The 19427-nt window shown below is 45.3% G+C and overlaps 1 protein-coding gene across 1 annotated transcript in view; it reads right to left on the reverse strand.

Moving 5' to 3' along the window:
• Window positions 1–176: 176 nt before the first annotated feature.
• LOC311223277 (uncharacterized protein) overlaps window positions 177–19427 on the reverse strand; it is a 64685-nt gene continuing 45434 nt past the window's right edge. Inside the window, exons 13-17 of the mRNA XM_084308071.1 lie at window positions 17000–17743; window positions 14804–15273; window positions 5749–5833; window positions 1951–2023; window positions 177–1278 (exon numbers count right to left, since the gene is read on the reverse strand). Of these exons, the coding sequence (XP_084164197.1) occupies window positions 1205–1278; window positions 1951–2023; window positions 5749–5833; window positions 14804–15273; window positions 17000–17743 (1446 nt within the window). The 3' untranslated portion in view covers window positions 177–1204. The remainder of the gene's footprint in view (window positions 1279–1950; window positions 2024–5748; window positions 5834–14803; window positions 15274–16999; window positions 17744–19427) is intronic.

Consider the following 19427-nt stretch of genomic DNA (forward strand, 5'->3'; position numbering starts at 1 on the left):
AAGGCAGCTTCCTTGTGCGACTCCAAAATTGCTGTTATGTAGTGACAACCCTGTTTATACCAAGTCCATACATCCAACTGAATGAGGTGCACTAAGCAGATTCTATACAGTGTATATAATATACCGTTGTTTTATTCATGAACACTAATTTACACTCTGCAGACTTTTTTTTTTAAAAGGAACTTTTTATAAAGTCTTAACATTTAACAAAAAGAAGAATCTTAAATTTCAACATTTCAGAACATATACATTTCTTTATATGAAACAGTAAATAAATCTTATTGCGCACGAGTTCAGTCATTCAGAAAAATAAACACTGCGTCTTTGCTCGTGTTCACGCCCTCTTGCATTCATGGCGTTATTTAGAAACCCTGAATTACTGTAACGTGAGGCACTTTCTGAAGGAAGAGGCTGCAGGCAAGTCGTTAAAGCAGAGAGTCCTGAAGCACCGTGTGACTGATGACCGACTTGATATTCATCTCATTGGATTGAAGACTTAGTTTCACTTACATTGACTGACGTAGCTGTTGACACAGTATGATTGACAGCCGTTGACACAGTATGATTGACAGCTGTTGACACAGTGGGACACAAGCTTCTCTCTATATTGAAACCGCATGGCTTTGTGTTTGTAAACATTGGAGCAAAATGTACGAGTTACGGTGAAATGTAAAAGTTTCTTTATCTGCAAGTCGTACAATCCGCTAATCTATACGTAGGCTTTTGATAAACAGAAAGGAACATCGGATTAGGCTTTCTCCCAGGGATATCACCGGAGTATTAAACCTGTGCCCTCGTGAAGTTTGGTCTGTATTCAGTAAACATTCACCAAAGCAAGGGGATTTTCCAGGGATCTCGGTACGTTTCCGGTGTGGAACTGATTGCGCTACAAGAACACGCTGTAACAAAGCTCACATGTAAAAGTTGAAACATACAAAGTGGGAACCAGAAGGAGGCTCCTCAGCGACACATGAACCTCTAAACGGATCGTTCTCGGCCAGAAGCGACAACAAGGCGTTACATTAATTAATGTCTGCTGCACAATCTCTCCACGACGCAGAGCTTGCTTGTCTGGGCTGTAAGTGCAGCTTCTGGAGCCGGTGATGGTGGACCTCAGTCGGCCTCTTAATGTCCCCGTGTTCGTGGGAGACGGTGGGCAGATGTTGGCAGGATGAGTGGTTTAGGTGTGGCGGTCCTGACGTCACTACAGGACAGTAGTGGCCTTCGTGTTGGGGGGGGTGGAGGGGCAGCCGTCTGTGTCGTGGGACGTCTCCTCCCCTGAAAGAAAAGACCAACGCTAAACGTTAGCGACAAACTCAACACACAACGTCTACATGACAACAACAAACTCAACACAACGTCTACATGACAACAACAAACAACACAACGTCTACATGACAACAACAAACAACACAACGGCTACATGACAACAACAAACAACACAACGTCTACATGACAACAACAAACAACACAACGTCTACATGACAACAACAAACAACACAACGTCTACATGACAACAACAAACTCAACACAACGTCTACATGACAACAACAAACTCAACACACGTCTACATGACAACAACAAACAACACAACGTCTACATGACAACAACACACAACACAACGTCTACATGACAACAACAAACAACACAACGTCTACATGACAACAACAAACTCAACACAACGTCTACATGACAACAACAAACTCAACACAACGTCTACATGACAACAACAAACTCAACACACAACGTCTACATGACAACAACAAACAACACAACGTCTACATGACAACAACAAACAACACAACGTCTACATGACAACAACAAACAACAACACGTCTACAAGACAACAACAAACAACACAACGTCTACATGACAACAACAAACAACACAACGGCTACATGACAACAACAAACAACACAACGGCTACATGACGGCACGTCCTCTTCTCACCTTGTTCCTCTGTCTCCTCGTCTGCGTCCTCTTTGACTTCAGGGGTCGTCTCCTCGTCTTCCACACTCGCCTCCTTTTCAGAAGACATGAATATATATATAATATATATTACACCTGAAGACATATATATATATTACAACTGAAGCTTTTTCGTTCTAAGAGTAAAAGCCTACCAGTTTGTATTCAATGTCTCTTTCAACCAAGAGAAGGAAAGTATAATTTAAGAGGGTTGTGTATTCTTAAAACATGTAAAAAGGTAAGAACTAATGTAAAAGCTAGATGTGTTTCAATTCTGGGAGTTAAATGATGGAATAGCCTTAGTGATGGGTTGAAGTGGAACGCCCTACCCAAAGCTGTAAAGGAATGTGAATCACTACCCACCTTCAAAAACACTCTCAAAGAACACCTACGGGAGACTGCAATTCAAAACTGGCCCCTACAAATGTCCTAACCCAGTTGTACAATAAAGACCAAGCATGGCTTTGTCAGTATTCCAATGTCCAGCCCCACCCAACCCCACCCCACCTACCCAACCTCCTCCAATGTACAGTTTCTATGTCAAATGTATGTCAGTATTCCAATGTACAGTGTCCCCCCCCCCCCACCTCCAATGTACAGCCCCACCCCACCTACCCAACCTCCCCCAATGCACAGTTTCTATGTCAAATGTATATACACTCTTTTTCTGGATTTTTTTAGTATCACAAACAGTACTGTATTTGAAAATCTGGTATGTCATAAATGTATAGATGTAGCAGTACTGTCTATCTGTATGTCGTGTGTCATATGATGAATTGAAAATGGGGGACCCTGATGGAAACAAGACGAAAGTCTTTCTCAGGTCTGCATCCTCTTAACAATTGTATGTATTGAGCTGTACTGTACTGTACCCATTCTGCAATCTGTTAATAAACTTTTCAATCAATCAATCAAAGTTGTGTACCAATAATTCAGGAGTTACAGTGATGAGTAAAACATCAAACGTTTGTTTTTTTCTTTAAAAAAATTATATCTTGCAGCATATTTTTAGTTTTTCTTTCTTATATTAAAATATATTTACTTTTTAAGAATTTGTAAAGGATAGGTAAAAATAAGCATGTGCTTCAGCCTATTCCTTTTTTTCGGTCGTTGATTTTGGATTTTGTGTGAGCTTGCCTTGAATATGTACATTTGTGATTTTTAATTTTTATTAAAAAGTGTGTCATTGATAATTTATTACAATAATCTTCTTGGGAGTTGTGAATTTCACACCTTTTTTCAATGGCCTAAATAAATATTGCATACCGGTAGATCAAATTATGAACACGAGACGCTACATTTTATTTAGTGTTAAATATTTCTGATGCAAAACAGGGACCAGCGAGCTGCATCTCATGTGTCAAAGACAAATATTGTATTATTAAAAGGTGCTATAGATAACATTCAGCCACTAGATGGTGCTATAGATAACATTCAGCCACTAGATGGTGCTATAGATAACATCCAGCCACTAGATGTCGCACTAGAGCACCAAGTTTTCAAGTTTCTTTAATAGTTGTCATACAGAAGTACAGAATACTTTCATACAAAATGCTTCTTACTGTTACGCTCCAGAGACTGTGCTAGACAAGATAGTATCAAATAACATAGTATAGCATGTAAATTAGAAGTAGAAAATGAGGTCACAGTGTTCAGTATAGACATATGTACAATGTTCGATGCAGAATAGACGTAACTGAGTTACCATATAATATACAATACTATGCAGTGTACTAATGTACAATACTATATAGTGCAAAGCAGAAATGGGATGAGGTACAATTTAGGTACAATTTACAGTAAGGTGTACGAGTTGTAGTGCAATCCTTCATCAATAAATATAAAGTGTGTTTGTGTGATCTAAAGTGTGGAGAGTGGGTGCTGCAGTGTGTTGTTTAAAGTGAGTGTGTGCTATAAGTGTGTGGAGTGGGTGCTACAGTGTGTTTGTTTAAAGTGAGTGTGTGCGTGTGGATGTGTGTGCTATGTGCGTTTGATGGTTGTTGTTGTGTAGTGTTCATTGTTCGTTGAGCAGCCTGATGGCCTGGGGATAGAAGCTTCTTCTGAGTCTTTCTGTGCTCGCCTTGAGACTCCGGTATCGCTTGCCTGACCGCAGCAGTTCAAAGAGGCAGTTGTTCGGGTGACTGGAGTCTTTAATGATTCTCTTAGCCTTGCCCCTGCACCGCTTGTTGTAAATGTTCTGGAGGGTGGGGAGCCCCCCTCCAATTGTGCGTTCGGCTGAACGTGTCACTCTTTGTAGTCTGCTTCGGTCTTGTGCAGTGCTATTCCCAAACCAGGAGGTGATGTTGCCAGTCAGGATGCTCTCTATTGTACATGAGTAGAAGTTCTTAAGGATCTTCTGACTGACTTGGAACTTCCTTAGGCGCCTGAGGAAGTAGAGGCGTTGTCGTGCCTTCTTCACAACACTGTCAATGTGTGTGGTCCATGTCAAGTCCTCGGATATGTAGGCTCCGAGGTACTTAAAGCTGTTGACTCTCTCAACCGGTGCCCCGTCGATGCTGAGGGGGCTGTAATCCTTGACCCCCGACCTCCTGAAGTCCACAATCATCTCCTTTGTTTTGCTGACGTTCAGGGAGAGGCTGTTTTCCTGGCACCATCCCGCCAGGACCTTGACCTCTTCCAGGTAGGCCCTCTCGTCGTTGGCAGAGATCAGGCCCACCACCACTGTGTCGTCAGCAAATTTGATGATTGTGTTGCTACTCCGCTGAGCCACACAGTCGTGTGTGTACAGGGAGTAGAGGAGGGGACTCAGAACACAGCCCTGGGGGGCCCCTATGTTGAGGGTGATGGATGAGGAGGTGCAGTTGCCTGCTCTCACCACCTGGGGTCTGCCCGTCAGGAAGTCCAAGACCCACTGGCAGAGGTTATAGTTCAAGCCCAGGTCCCTGAGCTTGGCTATGAGTATGGAGGGGACTATGGTATTGAATGCCGAGCTGTAGTCGATGAATAGCATTCTCACATAGTTCCCCTTCCTCTTGTCCAGGTGTGATGCTGCTGTGTGTAGCACATGGGCTATGGCGTCCTCCGTGGACCTGTTGGGGCGGTATGCAAATTGCAGGGGGTCCATGTTGATGGGGAGGGAGGAGCAGATGTAGCCCTTTACTAGCTTCTCAAAGCACTTCATGGCTATGGAGGTGAGAGCTACAGGGCGGTAGTCGTTGAGGCAAGCAGGCTTGGATTTTTTGGGTACAGGGATAATAGTGGACTTCTTCAGGCAGGTGGGGATGACAGCCTGTTCTAAGGACAGGTTAAATATGTCAGTGAATACCAGGGCCAGTTGGTCGGCACAGACTTTTAGGACGCGGCCGGGGATGCCGTCCGGTCCTGCTGCCTTCCTGATATTCACTTTTTTAAAGGTCCGCCTCACCTCATGCTCTGTTACCCTGAACACTGAGTCTCCATCAGCAGCAGACCCCCCCCCCCCCCCCCCCATTGCCGTGGCATGTCATTTATCCAATCAGTTGCATTCCACGTGGGGAAATGGGAAGTAGGGAGGGGATACATGTAAACAACATGTAAACAACATTCATTTTGGACACGCCAATTTTTTTTAAGCGATATTCATTAATCAATAATTTTCTGTGGAAAAGTAATACATTTCTTCTGCACTTTTCTAAAAGCTCTGGATGTATTATTATTACTTATATATTTTTTAATGATTGATTACATAAAAATGTTATCGATAGCACCTTTGAATATTCGTAATAAACATGAATGTAGAGGACTGTGAATCACAGCGACAGAACGAGATGCGGTCGTCACCTCTGACTGGGAGTGGTAGTCTTCGTCTGAGTTCCTGAAGCCTTCAGGCGCCTCTATGAGGATCTGCAGACCCTCCTCTTCCTCACTGTGGAGCAGAGAGACACTAATGACGAGGCAGACACACATCTCATCAAGAAAACACAAAAATCTAAACATCTTCAATATATCAAATGCAAAGTAGATTTTTCTGGGGGGGGATTATTACAGACATGTGTCAATGATTAGCAACAACACAGATTTTGATGGATTCTTTTTTGTAATGTCAGATTTAACAACAACTCTTTTCAGAAAAGTGGGAGTATTTTATTTTTAATCTGACATTACAAAAGAAAATTAAATGGGCGGCTAAGTGGCGCAGTGGGCAAGGCGCTCGCCACTAACGCAGGATGTGCTGGGTTCGAGCCCAGCTCTCGGCGTTGCTTCCGGCTTGGCTGGTCGTTCATACTAACACAATTGGCCGTGTTAGGGGTGGGAAAGCTGGTGGGTGGAGATTGGATGTTGTGGACAGCGACTCCTACAGGTCGGTTGGTGCGCCTGTACAGCAGAATCAGGAAGTATCGGGGGCAGCGTGAGCCTCCCACGCGTTACTCCTCGCCACAGAGATTGCGCTGTTCAGGTGAAAAGATGCGACGGCTGCCTCCTCGTGTACCGGAGGGGACACGTGATGCAAGGCTTGGTCCTTACTGCAGCCGACCAGTGGGGGGCATAGTCTAGCAATGTTCGAGACAGGGGAGGGTAGAATTGAAGGGAGAATTGGCGAGGTGAAATTGGGATGGGAGAAAAATTGAAAAATAAGGAGAAGTGGATAAAAAAAACAAGAAAATTCAATAATTTTTTTTGAATTTTTATGATCAGGGCTGAAGTTGTATAAAATATTTATGACTGTTTAGACCAGTGGTTCTTAACTAGAGTGGGTCGCGGGGCCAGACCTCACTCTCCTCCTGAACCCAGACTTCGCTCTCCTCAAGTCAAGTCAAGTCAAGTCAAGAGTTTTAATTGTCACGGCATACAGGTATACAATGAAATGCGGGTGGTCTTGCCCGCAACGATGTGCAATACAGTGGTACATATAATAGAATCAAAAGAAGAAACAACATTGTGCAGTAACAGATAGCAGGTAACATGGAGTGACATCTCGGTATCTGTACATAGTTATTTACAGCGCATGTGTGACATGCTAGTTAGCTTTGGTAGTGCAATACACTGTTCCTGTTATTCTAATTTAAAGTGACCTTTCCTTTGGCCATAAGTGTGCGTGTGTGCGACATGAGTGTGTGCCCGCTCATGTTAAAGTGTTAAGTGGCTGCTCGTGTGTGAGCGTGCACAGTGTGCGTGTCGTGTGTGTGTTCATGTGTGCTTGTGTGTGGACAGTTCAATGTTCTGAGCACTCAATGTACATTGTTCATGGCTCTGATGGCCTGGGGGAAGAAGCTGAGCCTAAACCGCTCTGTCCTAGTAGCTGAGATTTGCAGGCGTCTGCCTGACCTCAGCAGCTGAAACAGGCTGTTATTGGGGTGGTGAGGGTCTTTCATTATCCTGCAGGCTCTGGATTTGCACCTCTTGTTGTATAGAACCTGCAGGGGGGGTAGTGCAATACCCGTGGTACGCTCGGCTGAGCGCACCACTTTCTGTAGGGCCTTCTTGTCCTGTGCCGTGCTGTTTCCATACCAGGCAGTGATGTTTCCGGTCAGGATGCTCTCTACAGCTCCTGAGTAGAAGGACTGGAGTATCTTCCCCGATACTCTGAACTTCCTTAACTGTCTCAGGTGGTAGAGACGCTGTTTCGCCTTCTTTACTACTGTGCCTATGTGTGTTGACCATGTCAGGTCCTCTGAGATGTGGACCCCCAGGTACTTGAAGCTGCTCACCCTGTCCACGGTAGCCCCGTTTATCATCAGTGGTGTGTGTGTCTCCTGCTGTCCTCTCCTATAATCCACGATCAGTTCCTTGGTTTTGCCAATGTTCAGGAGCAGGCTGTTGTCCTGGCACCAGCGTTCCAGTACCTCCACCTCCTCCCGGTAGGCCTTCTCGTCGTTGTCCGAGATCAGCCCCACCACCACCGTGTCATCTGCGAACTTCACTATGGAGTTGGAGCTGAACTTGGCCACACAGTCGTGTGTGTAGAGTGAGTACAGCAGGGGGCTCAGAACACAGCCCTGGGGGGACCCGATGCTCAGGGTGATGGTGTTGGAGGTCTGACCCCCCACCCTGACCGCCTGGGGTCTTTCGCTCAGAAAGTCCAGTACCCAGGCGCTCAGGGCGGAGCTCAGACCTAGCTCGATCAGCTTGTCCACCAGTCTGGTGGGGACTATGGTGTTGAACGCTGAGCTGTGAGAGTGTAGCAGAAGGAAAACATGATGCTACTGTTGTAGGTAGGGTTGTAACCCATGTTTACTGTTACACTCCTACACAGAGAGCAGATATATTTATTACCAGGTTGGATAGTATGGACCCCATGTTGTGGCCTCCTTATCACAGTGAGTCATAAGCCACTGACACACAACTCCAAACTCTAATAAATAGATCATAAATAGCTCTGGCACTATCAAACATCTCTGATGTTCCAGAGAGGAAGTAAAGTAACCTGCTACTTAGGCTGCAGTTACATTAGGGCCATTTCATTTAGTTTCATTTCGCTTTTCAGAACGCTGTGTATTGGCAGGCAAGTTAGAGTTAAGTTAGACGTTGTTTTATCTCGTCTACTATATACATGTAGTACAATGCCAAAGCAGTAGGTGGCGATGTAGTACAAACATGAAGGCCATTTTCAACCAATCAGAAAGGTTGAACGAGTCACTCCACATCCTGCTCAAAATCTCAGAAAGCCACCATCTTTATACCTCGCATGAGCCATTTAGCAACATAGCATTTATTTTTCAGCAAGAAATATAGTGCAATAAACAAAAACGGATACATTCACTGTGTGTTCTGCCTCATTTGTTGATGATTTGTTGATGAAACAAAACTAACATCAACACAATTGACCACCAAGAGCAGAGTTTAGTCTCACAAAAATATCGCTGATTTTGTTAGCTTACGTGCTAACGTGATTGGGATATGCCATTATAACAGTATAGCATTGTGGCTAGCAGCGTAGTGACGTTAATGCTAGCAGAATGAATGGATGTAAACGTTATTTAACAGATTGCAGAATGGGTACAATACAGTACGGCTCAATACAAACAATTGTTAAGGGGATGCAGACCAGAGAAAGTCGTTTGTCTTGTTTACATCAGGGTCCCCTGAATGTAACAAAGAGAACAAATTATCTCTACAATAACTAGTTAAATTACCTCTACAATAACTAGTTAAATTACCTCTACAATAACTAGTTAAATTACCTCTACAATAACTAGTTAAATAACCTCTACAACAGCTACATTAAATTACCTCTACAATAACTAGTTACAAATGCTTGAATATTGTTTATAATCTCAAAAAAATCTCCCCCCCCCTTAAATGCCTCACATATTGGCATGTAACTCGAGAACCGCTGAACGGATTGTGTCGCCTGAAACAAATAGGGCTTTAATTATATATATATATTGTGGTGGCAGAATGCCATATAAAGCACATCCTATATAAAATAGATTACACCTTTATGGATACAGGTAATTATAAAATGCATCCCATGCCACAGACATTTATATTCTCTGAGCAAACTGTCAGAATGGACCAGGAGGGGTGTTTTTTTTTAGAAAATGTTCCATATGTGGAAGAAGTGTAAGGTAATGAACAGATGATTTGTCATTTGATCAAAGGGAGGAATATAGAGAATAGGTAGAGAAGAGCAAGGACGACTGACAAGGACGACTGACCAGACATGAGTGAGTATGGAGACGAGTGAATGGGTGCGCCATGGATGTTTGATCATCAACCTAAAGCTGACTAACTTGATATGATGTAATTGCATGGAAAAGCTAAACTAATAAAAAGTGCTAACGTAACACTGAGGCAAACAGGTCATTGCAGGCCAGCATCACAGCTTAAAAGGTCCTGCATAGGACTTTTGCATGAGCCGCCTGTTGCAAACAGTGCGAAATAAGTATTCTGTCAAAAAAGAGAGCATCCTTTGAAGGAGAGAGACCAGAGTGGGGAGAGCCAAGTCCGAGCCAGAGGAACCACGACTCAGCATCACCTGGAGAGCAACACGAAGCACAGAACCAAACAAGGACAGTGTTGTAATAATATAAGACAAACAGAAATTACCATGTGCAGACACGCAAAAGATGGTATACGTTTTTTGTTCTGTATTCTTTTATCATAAATCCAAGTGGGACAGCAGAGGCTGGAGGAGGCAGAGACTGAGGATCCAAGGATCCAGGGGGAGATATGCTGGACAGAAGGTCGAGTTATCGAAATGCAAAAGCCAGCACCTCAAAGTTAAGTACAAGTGCAACTCCCACATGCCAGCCCAATTGGGGTCACCTTGCCAGCAATTTCACTGTATGAACATATATTGAGTATATTTGTATTATTGTTATTTTTTTTGGCATAAGGAGAGCAAAAATAAGCCTCCATAGTTATATGTATATCCATATAATGTATGTCCATGACATGACCTTTGAAAATATAAAAAGGAGGCCAGATAATGAAATAGGATTATAGAGCCACAGTGTCCTCACATTTTAGCATTTCAATAGTCCGGGTGACTAAGTAAGTCATTAATGTACGAAAGGAGCAGAAGAGGTGTAATGACATACCAAGCGACCAGTATTGAAAACTAGCACTTGTGCTATAAACACGCAAAACAATACATCTGGTATATTCATTGTGATTGATCCAATGTAGCTGTGGTGTAATTTTTTTTAAATGAAGATATCATACATTGAGGTGCCCCAGGTTGACGACCAACACGAGTCATGATGGACGTGATGAATGTACCTGGAATATGACAAAGTGATGTGAAATGTAAAATTCATGTATTTGGAGTTAAGGCCTAAGGGATTCCTGTTTAGATTTGTGCCCGGGAATGGGGACCTCTCGGTTATGAAAAAAAAAACTGGATCAAAGAAGAAGAAATCTACCAAAGGGTGTGTCCTAAGGGACAAAGAGGTGTACTCTATGAAAGGGTGTGTCCTAAGGGACAAAGAGGTGTACTCTACCAAAGGGTGTGTCCTAAGGGACAAAGAGGTGTACTCTACCAAAGGGAGGTCCTAAGGGACAAAGAGGTGTACTCTACCAAAGGGAGGTTCTAAGGGACTGAGAGGGGTACTCTACACAAGCAGGTCTAAAGGTCAAAATGGTGGTCAAAGTGAACCATACAAATTAAAGAGTCTTATTCATCATTTCTTTCAATGTATTATATAATTGGATATTTCCAGGAAGCGGTTGTATGTCACTAGGACAGTTACTGCACAAGTCTGGTTTAGCAAATAATTGTGTCAAATGAATTTGAAACTGACGTGTGGTAAATGAGAATTGGTTGTGTTTACTTTTAGGTGGTTGACTATTATAGTTTGTAAGATAGGCCGAGATGGCTAGGAGAGAGTATTAGTCAATTTAAATCTCTCCGTAAACTATTATGTGTATTGAAGTAGACAGTGAAAATGTGGGCACGGGGCTGTACAATGGAGCTTGGCTATATCAAATTTAGAAGGGTGGTGTAAACAAGCAGTTAAATATGGGAATTTCTAATTGTAATTTTTTTCTGTTGGACATGTTGCAATTGTACCCTGGTCAAGACAGTGTGGAAAAAGAGGGACATTGGAGGAGGATGAGGACTTTCTGTCTGAGTATAAGTTGCTGCCATACCATCCTGGAGTCCTGACACAACTGACCTGGCCTGATCCTAGAAGCTAAGCAGGATCAAAGCCTGAGGCCAACATCATCAAGAAAGCGAGTGGCAGATGAAAGGACAATTGTGTTGTGGACTATGGACTAGATGATGGACGAAATGTGGACAGTAAAGAGTGAATAATGATTAAAGTGTTACTAGATTTAGGCCATGACATGTTACATTACATGTTGGTTTTGTATTCAAGTAAAAATACGCATGAGAATATGATCTTTTATTTGATGAACTAAAGATTGAAGTGGAGCCGAATGTTGGAAAATGTAAGGTTACTGGCTGTAAGTCACAATAGGTCACGGTTTTACCTTTCTTACAAATCTTGACAACAGGGAGTTCATTTTTTCTCCTGTAAGGACGGAAGTTTACTGGCAAATATTGTGGGTCTTTTTGCAAAATGCCTCGAATGGACTTGCGGAATTAGTAGGTCTATGGATTAGATAGGCCTGAGCGGTGATTTTCACTGCTGGTCGACGTATTCTGCTTCTAGGCACAGTAACTGGGGGAGTTGATATATGTATACACTAAACACTAGTGCAGAGTCACAGTATAGATATGGGTGTATCTAAAGGGAGGATATGTTAAGATGGGAAACAGGTTAAACACAAAATGTGGAACAGTATGATGGTTGAATAAAGATTTTAAGTGGGGAGATGAGGTGTAAAAAACACAGGAAAAAGGACGTACGAGGCACTGAACAAGCAAAGTTGTGTGTCCTATTATTTAACATAATTATCAAAATGTTTTCAGCATATAAAAGAAAAGGCTGTTAGATGATAAGTTGGTTTTTGCAAATATAGAAGGGAAAACTTCATACAATAATCTGCAATTTACTTGGTGATGAATAAGTTACAAATAAGAAATGGAGATTGCGTTCGTCACCAACCCCGGAGCGGCTGGAATTCGCCTGTTCGAATCCAGCTCACAGCTCCGGGGTTGTCACCAGCTTGGCTGGCCGTTCACACTAATACAATTGGCAGTATTAGAGGGTGGGAGAAGCTGGCGGGGTGGGTCCGGGTCGTTGTAAACAGCAACTCCTACAGTTCGGTCGGGACGCCTGCTAAGCGCGGATAGGACCTGAGTGGGATAGTGTGATCCTTCCACACGCTATGCCCTCTCAGGGAGGATCCGCGCTGCCAGGTGAAAAGAAGCGGTTGATTGGCTGGACGTGTGTCGGAGGAAGCACGTGGTAGCCTCCACTCTCCCAGATCTGACTGTGGGGGGTAAGTGCGCAGCGACCAGGAAGGGGACTGGGAATTGGCATAACGACTAACATTGGGATGGGAGAAAATCTGAGGAAAATGGAGGGGAAAAAAAAAAAAAAAAAAAAAAAAAAAAAAAAATAAGAAATGGATTTAATAGTAGTTTATGTTTTAAACATGTTCAACTTGTGCATGCTGATGGTTTACAAAGACCAACAATGAGACCCAGCATTTCAGGTTCCACTAAGGAACGACACTAGGATACAAGTTTTTTTTCTGTAAACAAATCTGCGGTGTCAGGTTTTTTTCCCTCTTGTTAATGAAGTGTTTCATTAATGAAAATGTATTGTATAACCAAGGTATATCTGAGGTACATCTTGCATGTTAGTACTGAGTGTCAGACCACGTGAGCGGATCGGCGCGGCCGAGAAATCCGCTCTTCGCTCTTTAAAGCTTGGTCCGCTCCGCTAATCACTCATGTTGACCCCGCCCCCAAGTCGCTCTCCGCTCGCTCCCCGCTCACCTTGAATCGAGCGCTCCCCGCTCCCCGCGCCAGATCGCTCGGCAGTTTTTTTTCTTCTTTTTTTGGAGCATGGTGTAAATGAGCTCAAACTACAACAGTCTACACCCCCTGGGCCCCTTAACAATTGTTTGTATTGAGCCGCATTGTAATTGTAGCCATTCTGCAATGTTAAATAACGTTGTTTATCCATTCACTATCTCTATTAAGCGATGATAGGCTAGCCGAGCCACAATGCTATGGTCGCTGCCATTAACGTTAGCATGTAAGCTAACGTCAACAACAATGGCGTCGATATACTTTTTCTAACTGGAGTGAGTGTGGGCGTCTCTACAGTGACAAAGCCTGAACGAACAGCCTATCACAGGTTCACCCTTCTCATTGGTTGAAAATGGCCTTCATGTTTGTACATCGCCATCTGTTGCTTTGGCATTGTACTGCATGTATATATTACATCAGTGTTAAACCACTGTGAGCGGCCTGGAGTGGATTGGAGCGGAGGAGAACTCTCGCTCCGGACGTCGCGCCGACTCATTTTAAAACCCACTCCTCGCTCACGTCAAAACCGGCCGCTCCGCGCCCCGCGCCGCTCACGCTCCGATCCGCTCACATGCACTGCTGAGTGTTGTGTTTATACTCATTCATTCAGTCATGTGAAGTATTAACAGTCATTATTACATATAAATCACTAGTAAACAAATGTCACTAGTACATATATGTGGTAGGTACATATAAGTAGTACATATTCATGGCATTGCCATGAAAGGGAGGATTGTGGTGGCAGAATGCCATATAAAGCACATCCTATATAAAATAGATTACACCTTTATGGATACAGGTCATTACAAAATGCATACCATGCCACAGACATTTATATTCTCTGAGCAAACTGTCAGAATGGACCAGGAGGGGTGCAAGGGATGTTTTCTAGTGTTCTTATTTGGATTTGGATCTAACCTCGGTCATGACCTGAAATGAACCTCATAGACTCCAGCGCAAACTGGATTGGAGTCTGCAGATGTGGAAAGACCAGAGCCAGAATGAAACGCAGTTTATAAAGATTTGGCACTAACAGAAATGATTAGACACACCTAGCTTGCACCAAAACTTGACCAGTCACTCCAATGCCGTAAGAGTCTACCAATGAGAAATAACATGCCTTTATTGAAACATGCCAAGTTTAGAAGAGTATAAATAGGCTTCAATACTATTGACATGTTAGGACTTTGGTTTTCGAACTTGTGTGAAATAAACTATATCTCCTCCTATTCATCCGGTCTGCCCTGTGCCGTCTCTCTTCAGCCCTGATTCATGTATACTCTACAAGTCATAGAAGTTAACTACTAGTGTGAGAAATCAAAGTAATTAGCTACCACAATATATATAGTATTAAAAGAATGCACACCCGAGCCGCTAGAGGTCGACAAAGTGTCGCGCCGCGCCGGTGGGCAAATCGTCCTCAAGAGGGACCGGGCCGTTGCACGTTAAGAGGGTTTAACACCTGATGAAAGCAGATGTTTATCTGACAGACATAATACTGACCTCCCATCAGTGTACATCTCCTCCTCCTGGACTTCCGGTTCCTCCTGGACTTCCAGTCCCTCCTGGACTTCCGGTCCCTCCTGGACTTCCAGTCCCTCCTGGACTTCCGGTCCCTCCTGGACTTCCAGTCCCTCCTGGACTTCCGGTCCCTCCTGGACTTCCGGTCCCTCCTGGACTTCCAGTCCCTCCTGGACTTCCGGTCCCTCCTGGACTTCCGGTTCCGCCTCGACTTCCGGTCCCTCCTCCTTTCCCGGTTCCTCCTCGACTTCCTGTTCCTCCTCCTTTCCTGTTTCCTCTTCCTCCATCTTGTCTTTGTTCTGAGATTGGCTCCCCTCCTCCAACTCTCCTTCTACTTCGTCTTCCTGTTGTCTCCCCTCTTCCTCTTCCTCTTCGAGGTCAGAGCAGTTGAGGAAGTTGAAGCTCTCGAGGGCCGTCTCCACATCATGAGTGAACCAGCTGAGAGCAGGAGCCTGAGGAGAAGAGAGGAGAGGAGGAGGGGAGAGGAGAATAGAGGAGAATAGAGGAGAAGAGAGGAGGGGAGAGGAGTTTAGAGACAACAGCAGGAGCCTCCAGACACACCTCCAGACACACACACACACCTCCAGACACACACACACACCTCCACACACACACACACACTGACCTCCAGACACACACACCTCCAGACACACACCCACCTCCAGACACACACACACCTCCAGACACACACACACCTCCAGACACACACACACACATACACCTCCAGACACACACACACCCACCTCCAGACACACACACACCCACCTCCAGACACACACATACACCTCCAGACACACACCCCCCCAGACACACACACACCCTGTACCTAAAAGATCCAAGCCTGCTTGCCTCAACGACTACCGCCCTGTAGCCCTCACCTCAATAGCCATGAAGTGCTTTGAGAAGCTAGTAAAGGGCTACATCTGTTCCTCCCTCCCCATCAACCTGGACCCCCTGCAATTTGCATATCGCCCCAACAGGTCCACGGAGGACGCCATAGCCCATGTGCTGCACACAGCAGCATCACACCTGGACAAGAGGCAGGGGAACTATGTGAGAATGCTGTCATCGACTACAGCTCAGCATTCAATACCATAGTCCCCTCCAAACTCATAGCCAAGCTCAGGGACCTGGGCTTGAACTATGACCTCTGCCAGTGGGTCTTGAACTTCCTGATGGGCAGACCCCAGGTGGTGAGAGCAGGCAACTGCACCTCCTCATCCATCACCCTCAAATTGTACCTCATCCCATTTCTGCTTTGCACTATATAGTATTGTATATTAGTATATTGCATAGTATATTGTATATTGTATGGTAACTCAGTTACTTCTATTCTGCATCGAACATTGTACATATGTATATACTGAACACTGTGTCTATGTACGTGACTTCTATTTTTTACTTCTATACTATTTTATTTCATACTTATCTTTTGTCTAGCACAGTCTCTGGAGCATAACAGAAAGAAGCATTTTGTATAAAAGTATTCTGTACTTCTGTATGACAACTATTATACCTCCCCCCTCCCTCCACCCCCATTCTCTACCCAATCCCCCCTCCCGCGTGTACGCCTGGCGCCTATGACGGCAGCCAACTAGTACGTGCACTGGAGGGGGGGGCCTAAGACTGTTTCATCACCCAAGTCCTATCCCCCAGCCTCCCCCGATCCCGCCCCTCCCTCCATCCCTCCCTCCCTCCCTCCCGCCACCTGGCGCGACGACACTTTGTTTTCATGTACTACTTAGTTGTTGTTGCAGCCTGACTATCGCATATGGCGTCTCAGGCATTCTGTAGATGACATGTGTCAACAAATGTACATGTCTGTGTGAATTTATGCTGTGCCGTTGTTACTGTAAAAATGTAATGATTGTGATGTTGTTATTATTAATGAGACGTTGAGCTGTATGCGTGTGTCGCTGGAATTTCCCCAAGGGGATTAATAAAGGAATATCTTATCTTATCTTTAAAGAAACTTGAAACTTGAACACACACACATAGCCCCAGACATACACACACCTCCAGATGACACACACACCTCCAGATGACACACACACCTCCAGATGACACACACACCTCCAGATGACACACACACCTCCAGATGACACACACACACCTCCAGATGACACACACACCTCCAGATGACACACACACCTCCAGATGACACACACACAAACTCACAACTAGTGGATCTTCAGGTTGGTTTATTTCCGGGGTACATTGTCTCTGATGACGTCCCAGTGAGGAGGGTTGAGGACCAAGGGAGGGGTGAGGGCCAGGGGAGAGTTGAGGGCCAGGGGAGAGTTGAGGGCCAGGGGAGGGTTGAGGACCAAGGGAGGGTTGAGGGCCAGGGGAGAGTTGAGGGCCAGGGGAGGGGTGAGGGCCAGGGGAGAGTTGAGGGCCAGGGGAGGGTTGAGGACCACGGGAGGATTGAGGGCCAGGGGAGGGTTGAGGACCCCTAGCCTCCTGGGCTGAGGGACACATTTCAGGGACACGACGTTCAGGCGAGTCCAAGGCTTCAGGCCTCTCCGCGCCGGGGGAGAGGTCAAAGAGCGAGCCGCTGAGGTCAGAAGTCAGGACGGCGGGCGTGGCACAGTGCGGGGTCACCTCGCCGCTGAGGTCAGAGATCAGGACAGCGGGCGCGGCACAGTGCGGGATCACCTCGCCCCCCGCGAGGCCGTTAGGTGGCGCACACTTCCTGGAGTCCGTCTCACCCGAACCCTCGCGGGCGTCCGCTTCCTCTTGATTGGACGACAGCGATGGCGTGGAGGCGCTGGGCCGCGGGGGAGGGGCCTGGGGAGCGTGGGAGGAGCTCAGTCTGAGGGCGTGGTGAGACAGAGCCGGACTGGACGAGTCGTCGGAGGATTCTGAAGAGTTGGACCAGACGGTCCCGTTGTCGAGCTCTCCCTGCCGCTTCAGGAGAGACTGAGGAGGGGAGGGGGAGGAGAGAGGAGGGGAGGAGAGGAGGAGGGGAGGGAGGAGAGGAGGAGGGGAGGGAGGATAGAGGAGGAGAGGAGAGGAGGGAGGAGAGAGGAGGAGAGAGGAGAGGAGGAGAGGAAGAGAGGAGGGGAGGAGAGCAGGGGAGAAGAGAGGAGGGGAGGAGAGAGGAAGAGAGCAGGGGAGGAGAGCAGGGGAGAAGAGAGGAGGGGAGGAGAGGAGGGAAGAGAGGAGGGGAGGAGAGAGGAGAGGAGGGGGGAGGAGAGAGGAGAGGAGGGGGGAGGAGAGAGGAGGGGAGGAGAGGAGGGAAGAGGAGGGGAGGAGAGAGGATGGGAGGAGAGAGGAGAGGAGGGGGGAGGAGAGAGGAGAGGAGGGGGGAGGAGAGAGGACAGGAGGGGAGGAGAAGAGGGGGAGTGGATGGGGGGGAGTGGAGTAAATTATTTGTTACAATTAATCTTTTTAAGTAAAAAATTCCAAAAAGTAACACTTTGAAACATCATACTTTATTTGAGGTTTTCCCCCCAAAAAGCAGCTTTAACACAGAGCCAGTCCGTGTTTTCCTTTTTACCCCCTTGAATGCCCAAATCCACTCCAATGTTGACGTTAATATCGCCTAATCTATGTTTTAAATTATGGCTATGTGTCTAATCTGCCCGTCGCTTATCAAAGACTCATTTTCCAGTCAACATTGTCAAAGCAGATTGTTTTTTTATCGCTTCATTTCCGTTTGATAGCATTTTGAAAATCACTAGTTTTCGCGGAAAAAACAACACATTCTATGAAAATCGCCTTTTACTGTAATATTCTAGAACGTTGTCATTTGTCGGCCTATTTATGAATCGTTTTTAAATAAACACTAGATAATCGATAGTATATGTGTGCGCACGCACGATCGTGCCGCTCGCTGATAATCGCTGCTCTTATTTCCTGATGGCTTTTACAGTCAAAACAGCCATATCACATATAGGGGAAACGCTTATATATCCGTGAAAACGAGTCTGATTATCCTAAGACTGATAACATAGATTCCTTACCTGAGATCAGATGGTATCCAAATGGATTATTCCAATTCCTGATCACCATTCGAAAAAAATCGATCATTGTATTGATCAACCGTGTGTACAGTAGAACACATAATCCCCGCTGCTCTTCAGGCTCCGGAGTGATGCCGGTCGATGCCGGCTGCGTGAGTGAGACGTAAAATGTGGAGTCAGAAATCCTTTCTCCCATTCACTTTCATTGAGTCCAATCCAAAAGGGTGATTTACCATCTGGGAGACGATAGGGGGCGCTTTTTTCACATCCGAGCGCCTGGGGTGACTGGATCTCCAACGGTAGGCTCGCTTGATGCAATATGATTTCAGATCGCTAATAAAAAAATTTATAATAATAAAACGAATATTCTCGTGAGTGGGCATTCAACCCGGGGGATAATAACACGAGAAAACTCGTGGGTGACATTCAAAGTGTTAATCTTTGATACTTTACCCTACAAACTGTTTGATCATAGTGATCATATGGTTTTCACCAGGCAAACTATTCTCTTTACACTTAAAAGGGCACTTGGACACAAAATCAGCTAAGTGCTCCTTTAACTATTTCCATTAACCTACCAACAATACACTACTGCTACACTACCCACAATGCACTACTGCTACACTACCCACAATACA

The sequence above is a fragment of the Notolepis coatsorum genome (assembly GCF_963971535.1).
Source record: "Notolepis coatsorum genome assembly, chromosome: 2".
Classification (NCBI taxonomy): Eukaryota; Metazoa; Chordata; class Actinopteri; order Aulopiformes; family Paralepididae; genus Notolepis; species Notolepis coatsorum.